This window comes from Dendropsophus ebraccatus, chromosome 5 (genome assembly GCF_027789765.1).
Source record: "Dendropsophus ebraccatus isolate aDenEbr1 chromosome 5, aDenEbr1.pat, whole genome shotgun sequence".
Taxonomy (NCBI): Eukaryota; Metazoa; Chordata; class Amphibia; order Anura; family Hylidae; genus Dendropsophus; species Dendropsophus ebraccatus.
In genome coordinates, this window is record NC_091458.1 from 28,703,242 (window position 1) to 28,718,421 (window position 15,180).

The 15,180-nt window shown below is 47.0% G+C and overlaps 1 protein-coding gene across 1 annotated transcript in view; it reads right to left on the bottom strand.

Moving 5' to 3' along the window:
* Positions 1-15,180, bottom strand: part of PDGFD (platelet derived growth factor D) — a 155,413-nt gene that overhangs the window by 26,953 nt on the left and 113,280 nt on the right. Inside the window, exon 4 of the mRNA XM_069969748.1 lies at positions 10,348-10,407. Coding sequence (XP_069825849.1) covers positions 10,348-10,407 — 60 coding nt within the window. The remainder of the gene's footprint in view (positions 1-10,347; positions 10,408-15,180) is intronic.

The window sequence follows — 15,180 nt, forward strand, 5'->3', positions numbered from 1 at the left end:
TCCAAGAAGATTCGGAAATTGGCAGCAACCGGATCATTACGGTCCCATAGTGGTGTGGCCCAGGCCAGAGCTCGACCTTCCAATAGGCTGATAATGAAAGCCACTTTAGAGCGCTCGGTGGCAAACTGACTGCTTAAAAGTTCGATATACATAGTGCACTGGGTCAGGAATCCTCTGCACAACTTGGGGTCACCTCCATATTTACTTGGGAGAGCCAGTCGTAGTTTTGAAGAGGTTGCCGGGGGTGATGACTGCTGAGCTGTGGTATGCTGCTGTACGGCTGCAGTCAGTTGTTGGATCAGCTGTGACTGTTGCTGGATCTGTTGAGCCTGTAGGGCGACCACTCGGGCTACCTCACGGATATCAGGCACCTCGCCGGGATCCATGGTTGGAGCCTACTGTAACGCCTGGAGTAGTGGATCCACTGGACCGGCACCAGCGATGGCACAAACCTCACCAGGGAGCGGAGTCTAAGGGGCCGCTGGTTTTCACCAGAGCCCGCCGCAAGGCGGGACGGACTTGCTGCGGCAGGCGACCCCCAGGTCGCTACCCCTGGCTTGGTTGCTGGTGACGGCAGGCGAGGCGTGACAGGAGCAGGTACTGACAGTGGCGTGTAAGCGTACCGCAGGTGACAGGCTGAACACAGGAACAGCAGTGAGACGGGAAGCAGGAACCAGGGACTAGGAGTAGGGACTGGGTAGCGGGCAGGAAACAGGAACAAGGACTAGGGACCAGGTAGCGGACAGGTATCAGGAACAACAGGGAGCTGGGCCAAACGCTATGGGAAGCATGTAGAGGCTCCAACACAGGGGACAGGGCATGCTGGGATTTATAGGGGAGTGATTGGGTGCAACTACCAATTAGGAGCGCACTGCCCCTTTAAATCTGAGACAGCCGGCGCGCGCGCGCCCTAGGAGGCGGGGACGCGCGCGCCGGCCGGCACAGCGAGAGACAGGAGCGTGGAGAGGTGAGGCGCCCCCCGGTGATGAACGTGTAGCAGTGCCGGGTCCCTGCACAGGGACCCCGGCAGCTGCATGAGATGGAGGGAGGTCGCGGCGGCGGCCCGGAGCACGGGACGCCGCCGCGGCCGTGACACTTATTTCTTAAAGGGGTTATCCAGCGCTACAAAAACATGGCCACTTTTCCCCCCTCTCTTGTCTCCAGTTCAGGTGTGGTTTGCAATTAAGCTCCATTTACTTCAATGGAACTGAGTTTGAAATCCCACCCAATCTGGAGACAAGAAAGGGGAAAAGCGGCCATGTTTTTGGAGCGCTGGAGAACCCCTTTAAAGAACAAAGGAGTCAGGCAATGACTTTCCATTGCACCTGACCTCTATCTTCACCAACACCTTATATTGATGGATGAACCCACTGTGAGGCCATGTTCCTATTTCCTATTAATCACAGCCGTTGTTGCTGATTTGCAGCAACGGCCGTGATTAATAGGACATTTATGTTGTGCTGCCATCTACGGGATCCCGGCCAGAGTGTATATACATAGTACACACTCAGGCCAGGATCAGTAGTGGCTTCATTGAATAGCGCCTGCACAAGCCTGACAGGTCACACAATGGAGAGTGCGGCTCGGACTGTACTCTTCATTGTGTGCTGTGGTGAATTGGGATGCGGATCCCAGTTCAGCACAAATGAAGTACTGCAGTACCGGCTGAGATTATCTTCACTAACACCGGTCAAGGAACGGCCAGTGAACACGCCCTGAGAGTGCAGAATGTGAAATAAGGTAGTAATCCACAGGATTCTCTACTACAACCATGTAGTCCTTTTACCAGTAAATATGGCTAGGTTTATACTATGTTTTATAGGGTTAAAAAACACAATTCTGCTAACTCAGGGCCGTCTTACCCATTGGGCAAGGTAGGCGGCTGCCCGGGGGCCCTTGCGTCCGAGGGGGCCCCGAAAGTCTTTTTGATCCCGCCAGCGCCGAAATAACAGCAGCCGGGGCCTGTGAGAGATCACTATCTGAGGCCCCATGCTGCTGTTACTTCGGCGCTGGCGGGAGCGGGATCAGCCGGCATCACTTAGTGCCGTGGTACGTCCGGACGCCCATCGTGACGTCATCACCCCGCTCTTAATTGGACGGAGGGCCGCAGTGGACGGCCGCACGCTCCGGCCCCGCCTCTCTCCTGTCCACAAGTAGCTGTAGCGGCGTGAGGCTTCTCCCCTGCCGCTCTCCTTTACCTCAGGCTGCTGTACGGCCACGGGGGTGAGTATTGTAACCCCCGGAGGATTACTGTGTGTGTTTGGGGCGGGGGATGGCGGTCTGCAGGGATAGTGTGTGGGGAATAGTGTTGGCGGCCGGGGGGGTTGGCAGTGTGTGTGTGTGTGTGTGTTTGTGTGTGTGTGTGTGTAGGAGGAGGAGGATGGGGGTAGTAGTGTGTGTGTAGGAGGAGGAGGATGGGAGTAGTGTGTGTAGGAGGATGGGGGTATTGTGTGTAGGAGGAGAAGGATGGGGGTAGTGTGTGTAGGAGGAGAATGATGGGGGTAGTGTGTGTAGGAGGATGGGGGTAGTGTGTGTAGGAGGAGGAGGATGGGGGTAGTAGTGTGTGTGTAGGAGGAGGAGGATGGGGGTAGTGTGTGTAGGAGGATGAGGATGGGGGTATTGTGTGTAGGAGGAGAAGGATGGGGGTAGTGTGTGTAGGAGGAGAAGGATGGGGGTAGTGTGTGTAGGAGGAGGAGGATGGGGGTATTGTGTGTAGGAGGATGGGGGTAGTGTGTGTAGGAGGAGAAGGATGGGGGTAGTGTGTGTAGGAGGAGGAGGATGGGGGTATTGTGTGTAGGAGGAGGAGGATGGGGGTAGTGTGTGTAGGAGGATGGGGGTAGTGTGTGTAGGAGGATGGGGGTAGTGTGTGTAGGAGGAGGAGGATGGGGGTAGTGTGTGTAGGAGGAGGAGGATGGGGGTAGTAGTGTGTGTGTAGGAGGAGGAGGATGGGGGTAGTGTGTGTAGGAGGATGAGGATGGGGGTAGTGTGTGTAGGAGGATGGGGATATTGTGTGTAGGAGGATGGGGGTAGTGTGTGTAGGAGGAGAAGGATGGGGGTAGTGTGTGTAGGAGGAGGAGGATGGGGGTATTGTGTGTAGGAGGAGAAGGATGGGGGTAGTGTGTGTAGGAGGAGAAGGATGGGGGTAGTGTGTGTAGGAGGATGGGGGTATTGTGTGTAGGAGGATGGGGGTAGTGTGTGTAGGAGGAGAAGGATGGGGGTAGTGTGTGTAGGAGGATGGGGGTATTGTGTGTAGGAGGATGGGGGTAGTGTGTGTAGGAGGAGGAGGATGGGGGTATTGTGTGTAGGAGGAGGAGGATGGGGGTAGTGTGTGTAGGAGGATGGGGGTAGTGTGTGTAGGAGGAGGAGGATGGGGGTAGTGTGTGTAGGAGGAGGAGGATGGGGGTAGTAGTGTGTGTGTAAGAGGAGGAGGATGGGGGTAGTGTGTGTAGGAGGAGAAGGATGGGGGTAGTGTGTGTAGGAGGTGGAGGATGGGGGTAGTGTTTGTAGGAGGAGGAGGATGGAGGTAGTGTGTGTAGGAGGATGGGGGTAGTGTGTGTAGGAGGATGGGGGTAGTGTGTGTAGGAGGATGGGGGTAGTGTGTGTGTGTGTGTGTGTGTGTGTAGGGGGAGGAGAATGGGGGTAGTGTGTGTGGAGGAGGAGGATGGGGGTAGTGTGTGTGTGTGTGTGTGTGTGTAGGAGGAGGAGGAGTATGGGGGTAGTGTGTGTAGGAGGATGGGGGTAGTGTGTGTAGGAGGATGGGGGTAGTGTGTGTAGGAGGAGGAGGAGGATGGGGGTAGTGTGTGTAGGAGGAGGAGGAGAATGGGTGTAGTGTGTGTAGGAAGAGGATGGGGGTAGGGGAGGAGGATGGGGGTAGTGTGTGTAGGAGGAGGAGGAGGAGGATGGGGGTAGTGTGTGTGTGTGTGTGTAGGGGGAGGAGGATGGGGGTAGGGAAGGAGGATGGGGGTAGTGTGTGTAGGAGGAGGAGGAGGAGGATGGGGGTAGTGTGTGTGTGTGTGTAGGGGGAGGAGGATGGGGGTAGTGTGTGTGTGTATGGGTCAGGTGGGGGTTGTGTGTGTGTGTAGGGGGAGGAGAATGGGGGTAGTGTGTGTAGGAGGAGGATGGGGGTAGGGGGAGGAGGATGGGGGTAGTGTGTGTAGGGGGAGGAGGGGGGCAGATGGGGGTAGTGTGTTTTTAGGGGGGCAGATGGGGGTAGTGTGTGTGTAGGGGGGGTCAGATGGGGGTAGTGTGTGTGTGCGGGGGGGGTCAGATGGGGCAGTGTGTGTGTAGGGGGGGCAGATGGGGGTAGTGTGTGTGTAGGGGGGGGCAGATGGGGGTAGTGTGTGTAGGGGGGTCATAAGTAATTGTACTGGCTAGGGGCGGGGTTGCAAAGATGGGGGGGGGTTTGATGGCGGCGGCAGTGGGGGGCCCAATTCGCACCTCTGCCCAGGGGCCCATAATGCTGTTAAGACGGCCCTGTGCTAACTGCCATATGAATATCGATTTGAAGAAAACATTGGTAAAGTTCCCCATGATTAAGAACTCTTGCTGCTCAAAACATGTTGGTGTTACATTTCTTGTTTTTATCTTTTTAAATGGATTAAAGGAATACTCCAGAATAAATGTTTCTTTTTCAAACTAATTGGTGTCAGAAGGTTATATAGATTTGTAAATTACTTCTATTACTTCCAGTACTTATAAACTGCTGTATGCCCTGCAGGAAGGTGTGTATTCTTTCCAGTATAACACAATGCTCTCTGCGGCCACCTCTGTCTATGGCAGGAACTGTCCAGAGCAGGAAAGGTTTACTATGGGGATTAACTATTTCTCTGGACAGTTCTTGACATAGACAGAGGTGGCAGCAGAGTGCACTGTTTTTAGACTGGAAATAATACACCACTTCCTGCAGGACATACAGCAGCTGATAAGTACTGGAAGACTTGAGATTTTTAAATAGAAGTAATATACAAATCTATATAACTTTCTGGTACCAGTTGATTTGAAGAAAATAGATTTTCCCTGGAGTTCCCCTTTAATAAATCCTATACATTTTTATACAATTTTATACTAAACATGCTGCACTGTTTTGGGGAGAAATCAGCAATGTTTTTTTTTTCCAATTTTGTACAAAACCTTTTCGTGTCCCTATCCATAGCCCTGCCTATTCTCTAATCCCGGCTCCTACCAGCCCCCTGTCCAGTCGCCTTTCTACACTATACCTGCAGACCGCTCTGGGGAAAGCTATCCATAAATTACATTTGCCAGATGTAACTGCTCCGCATTTGTATTTTTTAACTAGTAATTACTTTGGAGGAACATAGTGACCGGGCAGAAATTACAAGTGAAAGAACAGATCAGGCATCCGCATCACTAATGGCAAAGGTACAATCTGCAATTAATTGTACAAAAATCCACTTATTCTCCATTTCCCGGCTTGGCGGCTCTTTCTCCCATTCAGTGTGTTTACTTGCCGCTCTTCCAGGAGGTAATATTCCAGGTATTAAATTGTTTATGAGATATAAATCAAAAAATGTGCAATTAGCAAATATGTTGGTAGAATAGAGCAAAGCGGCTAAGATTAACTCATAAAAGAGAGCCACAGGCTATTTCACATGACAGCATGCAGGACAGCTGTGATCCCGCCAATACATCTGTCCACGCACTGCCTGCCAAACTAGCTAATGGACATGACACAAATAGTCTGGCAATTTGACATCAACCTCTGTTTGGAATTGTTTTCTAAATTGTGTGGTTCCTCCATCTCCGGCTAAATTCCCAAAAAGAATATTTCTTCCAGTGCCGCGGCTGGGTAATGATCTACAGTATATCACATAGTAAGCCATCAAGGAGGCCGCCAGGAGCAATAGACGCAAATCTGCCTGTCTTTAAGCTATGTAGCAAACTAAAGAAAAGTAATGGTAATAAAATAGAAGAAAATACTATGCATTATTGTTATTAGAAGGTTTGTACTATATTGATTACTATTATTATTAATATGTTTTTATTATTGATTACTAATATTATGTATTTGTTATTGATTATTATTATTATTATGTTTTTACTATTGTTTTTATGTTTACTCTTGACTCCTATTGTTCTTATGTTTTTACAATTGTTACTACCATGTTTCCCGGAAAATAAGACATCCAGCAGGTCTCAGAAAAGATCATCACGGCCGCTACTGCAGTACCGGACGCATGATCTTTGCAGCCACAGAGTTCTGATGCGGACCCATCCGTGTGTGCCCGCATCAGAACTCCCCACAGCACACTATGGAGCGTTTGGCTGCAGCCGCTCGCTCCATAGTGTGCACTGACAGGGTTTTCTGCGGCCGCTATTCAATGAATAACTGCCGCAGAAAACTGACATGTCAGTTTCTTGTGGCGCCGCTAGGAAATCCGGCCGGAGTGTATACTATCTGTACACACTCCGGCTGGGATTCCATAGACGGCAACGTAACATATATACTTTTACGAAAATATACGTTGTGTGAACATAGCCTAACTATGCAAAGTAGCCCTACTCCAGGAGGAAGAGAGGTTGCTCTCTGGTGCCACCTGTGGTGTCCCACCTTGGGTGTTTCCTATGTCACACATGTCGCAAAAGCCTCTTATTAAAAGTTTAGTAATGATGAAGGTATTTATTAATGTGAGCTCTTATCTACTGCACAGCTGAAGTAAGGAAAAGGTTACTGTTCATCTCTTCCTCTGCACCAACACCTATACACATCTGCTACACACCTTGGGTACTTTTTCCCCTTTCTGTGGGTGTTGGTACCAATAGTCCAGGTGGGTCAATTGTCACTACCGTGACAGGAGGCTGAGGGACCCATCACAGCCCAGAAGGTCACCGACCATTTTGGGGAGTATAGCCAGCCACAACACTAAAAGCAGGTACCAACATCCCACCTGTGTGCTGGACTAGCACTGGCATCATGACACTTACATCTATGGCTGAGCTGTACAACACAATCAACCAACCATCTCTGCTGCCACCTCTGTCCATGTCAGGAACTGTCCAGAGCAGTAGCAGCAAATCCCCATAGAAAACCTCTCCTGCTCTGGACAGTTCCTGACATGGACAGAGGTGGCAGCAGAGAGCACTGTGTAAGACTGGAAAGAATAGATCACTTCCTACAGGACATACAGCAGCTAAGTACAGGAAGACGTGATTTTTTTTTTTAATAGACGCAATTTACAAATCTTTATAACTTTCTGACACCAGTTGATTTGAAAGGGGAAAAAATCGCCAGAGTTCCCCTTTAATTTAATTAACTTGAATAGGACTGAACTGCAATACCAGACATAACCCATAGACAGGAGTGACGCTATTTCTGAAAAAAAAAAAAAAAATCCATCTTTTCTTTAAATGTTTGCAGCCCCTTTAACTAATAAAAAAAAGCTGTTTCCTACTTCCAGTGATAATTTCTATCTTCTATACATTTCTCGGCAGCGTCAGCACAGTCATCAGACTCTGGAGCTTTGTCGATGGTTAATTACATGTGTTTTGTCTGGTCAGGGAAATATCATTGTCCTCGCTGTTCTTGTAAGATGTAATATCACAAAACAGAGGTAGACTGTACTCCCATTAGTGGCCGTACACAATGATGTCTATTCATGCTTAGCATTGGGCCCATTGTTAGGACAAGAGATGGAGGAAGAAGCTTATGTAACTACTTATGTCTAATTCTGCAGCTGAAATAATAGATTTCTCTTTTAACAAAAGTATACAAGGAGGCCGTAGGATGGTAAGCTGGGGGCACTTCAACCCTGCGGCCTACAAGACTCAATGCATGTTCCATGCCGTGGTGTTATCCTGCCTGCCTATATTATGACTGGCAGCACCAATGGGGCACTATTACTGTGTTGATGCCCCTATAGAGCACCATTATTGTGTGGGGCAACAACAAAAAAACTATTATTGCGTGAAGAATTATTACCATTTGGGGCATTGTTTTATTGAGCTACAGGGGGCAGCAGCAGGCACAAGATAGCATTGTTAAAGGGGCAGCTGAACGGGAAGTTTGTAAAGAATAGTAAACTAAGGTACTGGAGAAGCAGGAATCCATGGCTGGAAGAATTCTACATGAATCCCTGGGCCAGATGAAGAATAAAAGTAAAATAGAATGACTCCGAACAGAGAAGACGCCCCCTGTAGTCACTGGATGTAATTGTACTGTAGTCACTGTAGAGCCTTTATAGAGCCTGTACAATACATATTCAGCAAAGGATGGAAACAGTCCGTGCCAACGTCTGTGTTCATATCACTTGAGTGAGATGTCTAACAATACTGTAAAAACATTGTAAATGAATGATAAAACTCTAGTCCCAGAGAAGGAGGCGATTACACATGGCTCTCTGGCCTACTTACCACGGGTCTAGTTTATACAGGAAACGTACAGTACACGGCATAATGAACTTTTATTCAGCTATTGGCACGGCCATTTCAGGGCAAATAAACCTTTACTGTAATTGTAGTGCGCGTCTCCTTTACTGTACATCGCCTCTTTACTGGAAGCCAGAACTGTATATCTCTCGATAAGCAGAAATATGTGGAAGCCAAGTTTTCTTACATAAACCCAGAGCTATGAAATGATATCAGCTTGTACAGTTCTTAGCATCTCATCCATCTAAATTAGAAGGAAGTAATGTCGGCTTCCCCAAATTATGCGATAGTATTGTAGGAATCATTCATTTGTAAGTATCTCTACCACCCACGCATGTAATGAATGGAGGGCGGTCAGCCTTTGGATTGGTTCTAAATAGTAGAAGTCTAGGCAATATGTGAAATGTTCAATTCATAGAGCCATAGCTTATAGGATATGAAAGACGCCAGCTATTTCCCAATTGTACCTTTTTAGATGTGGGCAGTGGGCAGGAAACACTCTCTCAGCTGCCAAGGCTATGCTTTTCATTATTTACCCTACCAGCTTTGGTGCCTTAAATGGATGAGATGACATAGACTTACTAAATATTAATCCCCTGTGGGCCTGCATTGTTTTGATGTAGAGAAAGGTACCCAGCACTCACCAATCAGTTCAGAAGTTTATTCAGTGGAAAAAAGCATTAAGATATACAGCAGTACGCGTTTCGGCCAAGCATGGCTTTCATCAGCAAAGGTGATGAAGACCATGCTTGGCCGAAACGCGTACTGCTTTATATCATGATACCTGCCTCTTTCACCTGTCCCCATTTTGTGCTTGGTCTCCTCTAGTCAGCGCAAACACCCCCGCCTCCTAGAGTGGGGCATGCCAGCTATGTTAAATTTAAAGGACCAGCGCACCATAACTGGGTGCTGCTCTATAATCTAAGATATTTAGCCAGCCCCTTGTGGTTTCTCATAAGATGTTAAAGGGCGGTTTTAGACTACGGAATCTGCACAGAGAACATCCAGTGGATTCCGTTGCTCGCCCCTGCGCACTCTCCGCCTGTCCCATAATCTCCATTCTATGCTCGGGCAGATTCCGCCGTCCACCCATAGAATGGAGTCTATTGCGGCAGTGATTGGCGGAAACCGCAGGATGTTGTCCGTGTGGATTCCGTAGTCTGAACGCACCCAAAGCGCTCCTTTTGCCTGTTTTTGTTATACTTTGTATCAGACTCCTAGCCTTGTTCCTATGTTTGCCTACCGCCTGCCCTGACCTTCCTGCCTGTCCCTGACTACATGTTCGTGGTCATCTGATGTTTCTGTACTATATTAATTACACCTTAGCCGCCTCCACAAGCAAGTTGCGTTAGGGGTAGAGATGAGCGAACCTGGAGCATGCTCGAGTCCATCCGAACCTGAACTTTCGGCATTTGATTAGCGGGGGCTGCTGAAGTTGGATAAAGCCCTAAGGCTATGTGGAAAACATGGATATAGTCATTGGCTGTATCCATGTTTTCCAGACAACCTAAAAGCTTTATCCAAGTTCAGCAGCCCCAGCTAATCAAATACCGAACGTTCGGGTTCGGATGGACTCGAACCCGAACCCGGTTCGCTCATCTCTAGTTAGGAGGTTGCAAGACCAATGGCCCTTTAGCCCCCGCTTCCTGGTGCGGATTATACCACCACTTATTCTGGCCCAGTGGATCCACTATTTCAGGTCATTCCAATAGTCCGGTGACATATTTGAGGGTACAACTAATAAGGAATGATAGCTATAACAAGCCGGGATGCTACAGGACAGCTAATTCTGTTTATTCTCTCTTGTCTCTACATTTAATTCCATGAAATCTCTATCAAATCAAAACCTAAATCTTGCCTGGGTATTTCCACCCTGGCAGTACAGATAATAACTCGGAACATGCTGTTTATTTAATAGCGTCCGCATTTATTTTATTCCGCACACTGACACACAGTATTACTTACTGAGACAGGGCTTGTGACAGATTCCCAGTTTGTCTCCGATGCTGCAGGCGGAAAATCATTCTGAAAGGAAAGGGAAAAGAATTTAAACAAAAGCTGCGGCAAGGGATAAGATCTCTACTGTTAGATTTGAATAGCCTTTCAGGCATACAGACTTGGCTGCTAGAAAAGACCATGAAAATACAGGATTACTAAAAAATGAGGCTCCGCTGGGAGATAGAGCTGAGAAATTAATAGGATCCTACCTGATTTTTTTTTCTATAATTGTATTTTGAGCATTGTTGGGAAAAAAACCCAAGAGATTAGTGAAAACACATAATATAATTGTATACATGATATATGACTATATTCAGGACTGCTAAAACTTCTCTCATTTCCTTTAAGAAGAACACCGGGGGATTGAGAGAAAACATACTCATTCAATACTATGATATCATAGTCTATATTATTTGAATATTCTGAATACAACATGTGTGGTTGAATAGCTACAGTACAGTATAAGGCTATGTTCACATGTAGTATTAGACCAGCCTTTCCGTGGCCCGGCCAGGTCACAGAACGGCGGGTCTCAGAAATGGCCAGATGATCTTTAGCGCTGCTCTCCAAAGCACACGCTCGCTCCACTGTTTGCACTGACAGGGTTTTTTGTGGCCGCTATTCAATGAGTAGCGGCCGCAGAAAACCGACATGTCAGTTTTCTACGGCGCCGCTAGAGATCCCGTCCGGAGCGAATACTAGGTGTATACGCTCCGGCCTGGAGTCCATAGATGGCAAGGTAACATATATTTTTGTATTAATCATGGCTGTTGTTGCAATCTGCAACAACGGCCGTACTTTTACGAAAATATACTTTGTGTGAACATGGCGTAAAGGTTTACATTGAGAGAATTTACAGAAAGATTTTCCAAACCCGAACCTCATGAATTGGTCTTCACTTAATTTTTTAAATCTTCACTTCAGACTTCTCTGGTGGAATCAGAACACTTAGGGTATGTGCACACTTTGGAATCCAGGCGGTTAACCTCACTCCCACGTGCATTGCCGTCTGTGTCGTAGACTCCATTCTATGCACAGGTGGATCCCGCCGTCCACCCGAAGAATGAGCCTGTGGAATCTGCCTGACCATAGAGTGGAGTGGGTGGAAATGTGCACGAACATGGACGAGTGGTGGAATCTGCGGCGGGTCATCCGCCTGAATTCAGTAGAGTGCACATGCAATAAGAAAGTGGAATGGCTTCTTAAAGATTAAAGGGAATATACCACCAGCATCATGTACACTGACTCCAACACAGTTTTCGGCTTTGTTGTGGTGTTTTGGAGTTATAGCTAAAAATAAGAGTATGCAAATTAGCTTTTTTAGGCGCATTGGGGGCGGTCCTTAGCATGCTTGTTAGATCTTCAAAGACGCCCCCCTCTTCGAATATTCACATAACTGTGGATGGTATAGAAGACCTGCACACACAAGACTTCCGAGCTGGCTGGAGAGGGACAGCATGAATATTCAAAGAGGTATTGGTCAACAAACTGCATTGGAATCATGGTACCATGGCCAAGAGCATACAAATGGGTTAGCATACATGTGTGGTGTCCCACCACGGGTGTTGCCATTGGTTACACCCTTCACAAAAGCCTGTACTTATCGTAAGTAAGTGGGGATGTAGTAGTGATAAAGTTTCACCACTAGATGTCGCTATTGTAGGTATGTGTACTCAGTTGCTGCACAGCTGAAGTATGGAAAAGGTTATTGTTTACTTGTGTGTCACATGGATCTTCTTCTGTCCTATCATCTCTGCTCCTTTTATTTTTCTACGTATCTCTTAACATGCAACCTAATCAGCACAACTGTACTCCTCGCTATACTCCTATTACAGATCTGGATCCTGTATTATCAGGTGCACCGTATCCTGTCAAGGCACAGCTGTATGTTCTGTTGTACACAAGTACTTTCAGAGTAAACAAGAGATTATCTATGGTAAAGAGACTCTATGATTCTTCACCCCGCACCAACACATTAGACACACACTCCTTGGGACATTTCTCCTTTCTGTGGGTGGCAGTGCAAACAATGCGGAAGGGTCACTACACTACTTCGACCCACCGAGATAACAGCCCAAGGGACCCCTCAGCAGCCCGGCAGGTCACTGACCACAGGGGAACAAGGTGTATTCGGCCCTCCAAAACAAAAGCAGGTGTGCCAGCATACCTGTGTGCCCAACCGGCACTGGCGTCACGACACAACACCCAAGGGACCAGCTACATCTCGGCCAACCACCACGGGAGTGGCGTCACACTCTACCATCTGGCAAGTGACCGGCCGTACCTCCACCATAGCACCGCGGGGGCGCACCACACATTATAGTGATGTTACATCCCTTTTACATATATCAATGGATAATATATGAGATTCTGGTTGGGATAATCTAGCTGTAGATAGTAAAAATGTCCATTGCTGTCCATAGAAACCAGTCAAAGATGTGATTGGTTACTATGGGCAACAAAAATTCCTATTAGAAAACTTCCTGATAGATCTCCCACAAAGTGCCTAGCTAGATTGGATCCTATAGGTACTAGGCTGGGTCAGGAATGGGTATGATGAGGAGTTAGGCCGGGCAGTTGCCAGTTACATTGAGGCAATCTTCTAAGACATATGGATAAATGTGTGTAGGTGATGGCACTCTATTGGGCCGATGAACCCTGGCATGCTGCCCCTCTGCTCCTGCCATGAGATCCAGATGTTCAGAGGAAAGGATTAGGAGCTAGCTCCACCAAAGCCAGGAGGTTAATAGGCAGATTAGCAGCCAGAACAGACGGCCAACACAACAGCTGGACAGTAAACCAGAGAGAAAACCGGATAGTAAGAGCAGGAGCATGGGTACCATAAAACACACAGAATAACAGTGCGAGACAACCAGGTTAAACACCACACTGGCGAAAATCTTTTTCTTTTTCAAATCAACTATTTTCAGAAAAGTATATAGATTTGTAATTTACTTCTATTTAAAAATCTCCAGTATTCCAGTACGTATTAGCTGCTGTATGTCCTGCAGGAAGTGGTGTATTCTTTTCAGTCTGACACAGTGCTCTCTCTGTCCATGTCAGGAACTGTCCAGAGCAGGAGAGGTTTTATATGGGGATTTGCAGTTCCTGACATGGACAGAGGTGGCAGCTGAGAGCACTGTGCCAGACTGGAGAGAATATGCCCCTTCCTGAAGAACATACAGCAGCTGATAAGTACTGGAAGACTTGAGATTTTTAAATAGAAGAAGATTCTCTTAAAGGGATTGTAGGGTAATATGAAGGCTCAGTGGTTAGCACTGTTGCCCCTAGTACTGGGGTCCTGGGTTCTCATCCCACCAAAGACAATATGGACATTTCCGCAAGGACAACTGTGTTTGAATGGGTTTTCTCCAGGTATTACGGTTTTCTTTTGCCCTCGAAAAACACACGAATAGATGAAAACCCCAATGGGGACAGGGACTAATCTAAGAGATGATCAGCTATGTAAAGTGCTAGGGAATAAGTTGGTGCTATATAAATAAACTAATTATTATTATTTCCCAGATTAGAAGAATCATTTTCATTAATCCTATTAGAGGTGACATCCCATGTTCAAGATTCTGGGCCACTTGACCAAGGTGAAGAGTGTCAAAGAGAGTGTCCCTCGCTCTGGAGGACCTGTCCTGTCCTGCACTATACAGAAAACCCATTCATTTGAATAGGTATAGTGTAATTCCCAATTTATCCTGTGGTGGCACTGCACTACACTTATAGCCAGGTTTCTGCAAAGAATACAGTGGATCGCTGAGGTTTCCTCTAAAAGAAAACTTTAGCTTGTTATCAAAGAATCCTTCTAATAAGTAGGAGGAGAAGTCCTTTAACTTGTGGAACTTCAGGAGTGCTTTATAGTTGGTGTGTCACTGAGACTAGACAAACCCTATAATATGAGGCCCACAGCAAAACTCTTATTTAGGGGCCAGTGCAAGAAATACTGTACGTTGCACTATATGGTAGTCATGTACAGTAGATACTGTACATGGATTGCTGGGCAATCCAGAGCAAGACCACTACTCTAGCCTTAAAGGTATACTCCAGTTAACTCCCCCCCCCCCCCCCCAAATCAACTGGAGTCTGAAAGTTTTATAATTTTGTAAAGCAGAGATCTCTGTCTTCTGCTTGTTAACCCTTTCTTTGTGTTGCAGCATGTAAGTAAACATGGGGTCACTTACACACTGCAGTACATAAGTGGTTAAAGGGGTAGTCCACCAAAAAAAAATTTCTTTCAAATCAACTGGTGCCATGAAGTGCCAGAGATTTGTAATTCACTTCTATTAAAAAATCTTAAGTCTTCCAGTACTTATCAGCTGCTGTGTGTCCAGCAGGAAGTGGTGTTTTCTTTCCTGTCTGACAAAGTGCTCTCTGTTGCCTCCTTTTTCCATGTCAGGAACTGTCCAGAGCAGTAGCAAATCCCCATAGAAAACCTCTCCTGCTCTCCAGACTAGAAATAATACAACTTCCTGTTGGGCATACAGCAGCTGATAAGTACTGGAAGGCTTGAGATTTTTTAATAGAAGTAAATTACAAATCTCTGGCACTTCATGGCAGCAGTTGATTTGAAAGAAAAAAAATTTGGGTGAACTACCCCTTTAAGCAGAAGGACACACTCTCTTACTTTCTCCCCCGGGCCCCTTCCTGCACCGGCCCCATTGCAAGTGCCTACCCTGCCTTTTTGGTACCTACACCACTGCCTGCAGGACATACAGCAGCTGATTTTTTAAATAGAAGTAAATGACAAATCTATACAACTTTCTGAAACCAGATGATATTGAAGAAAAAAAT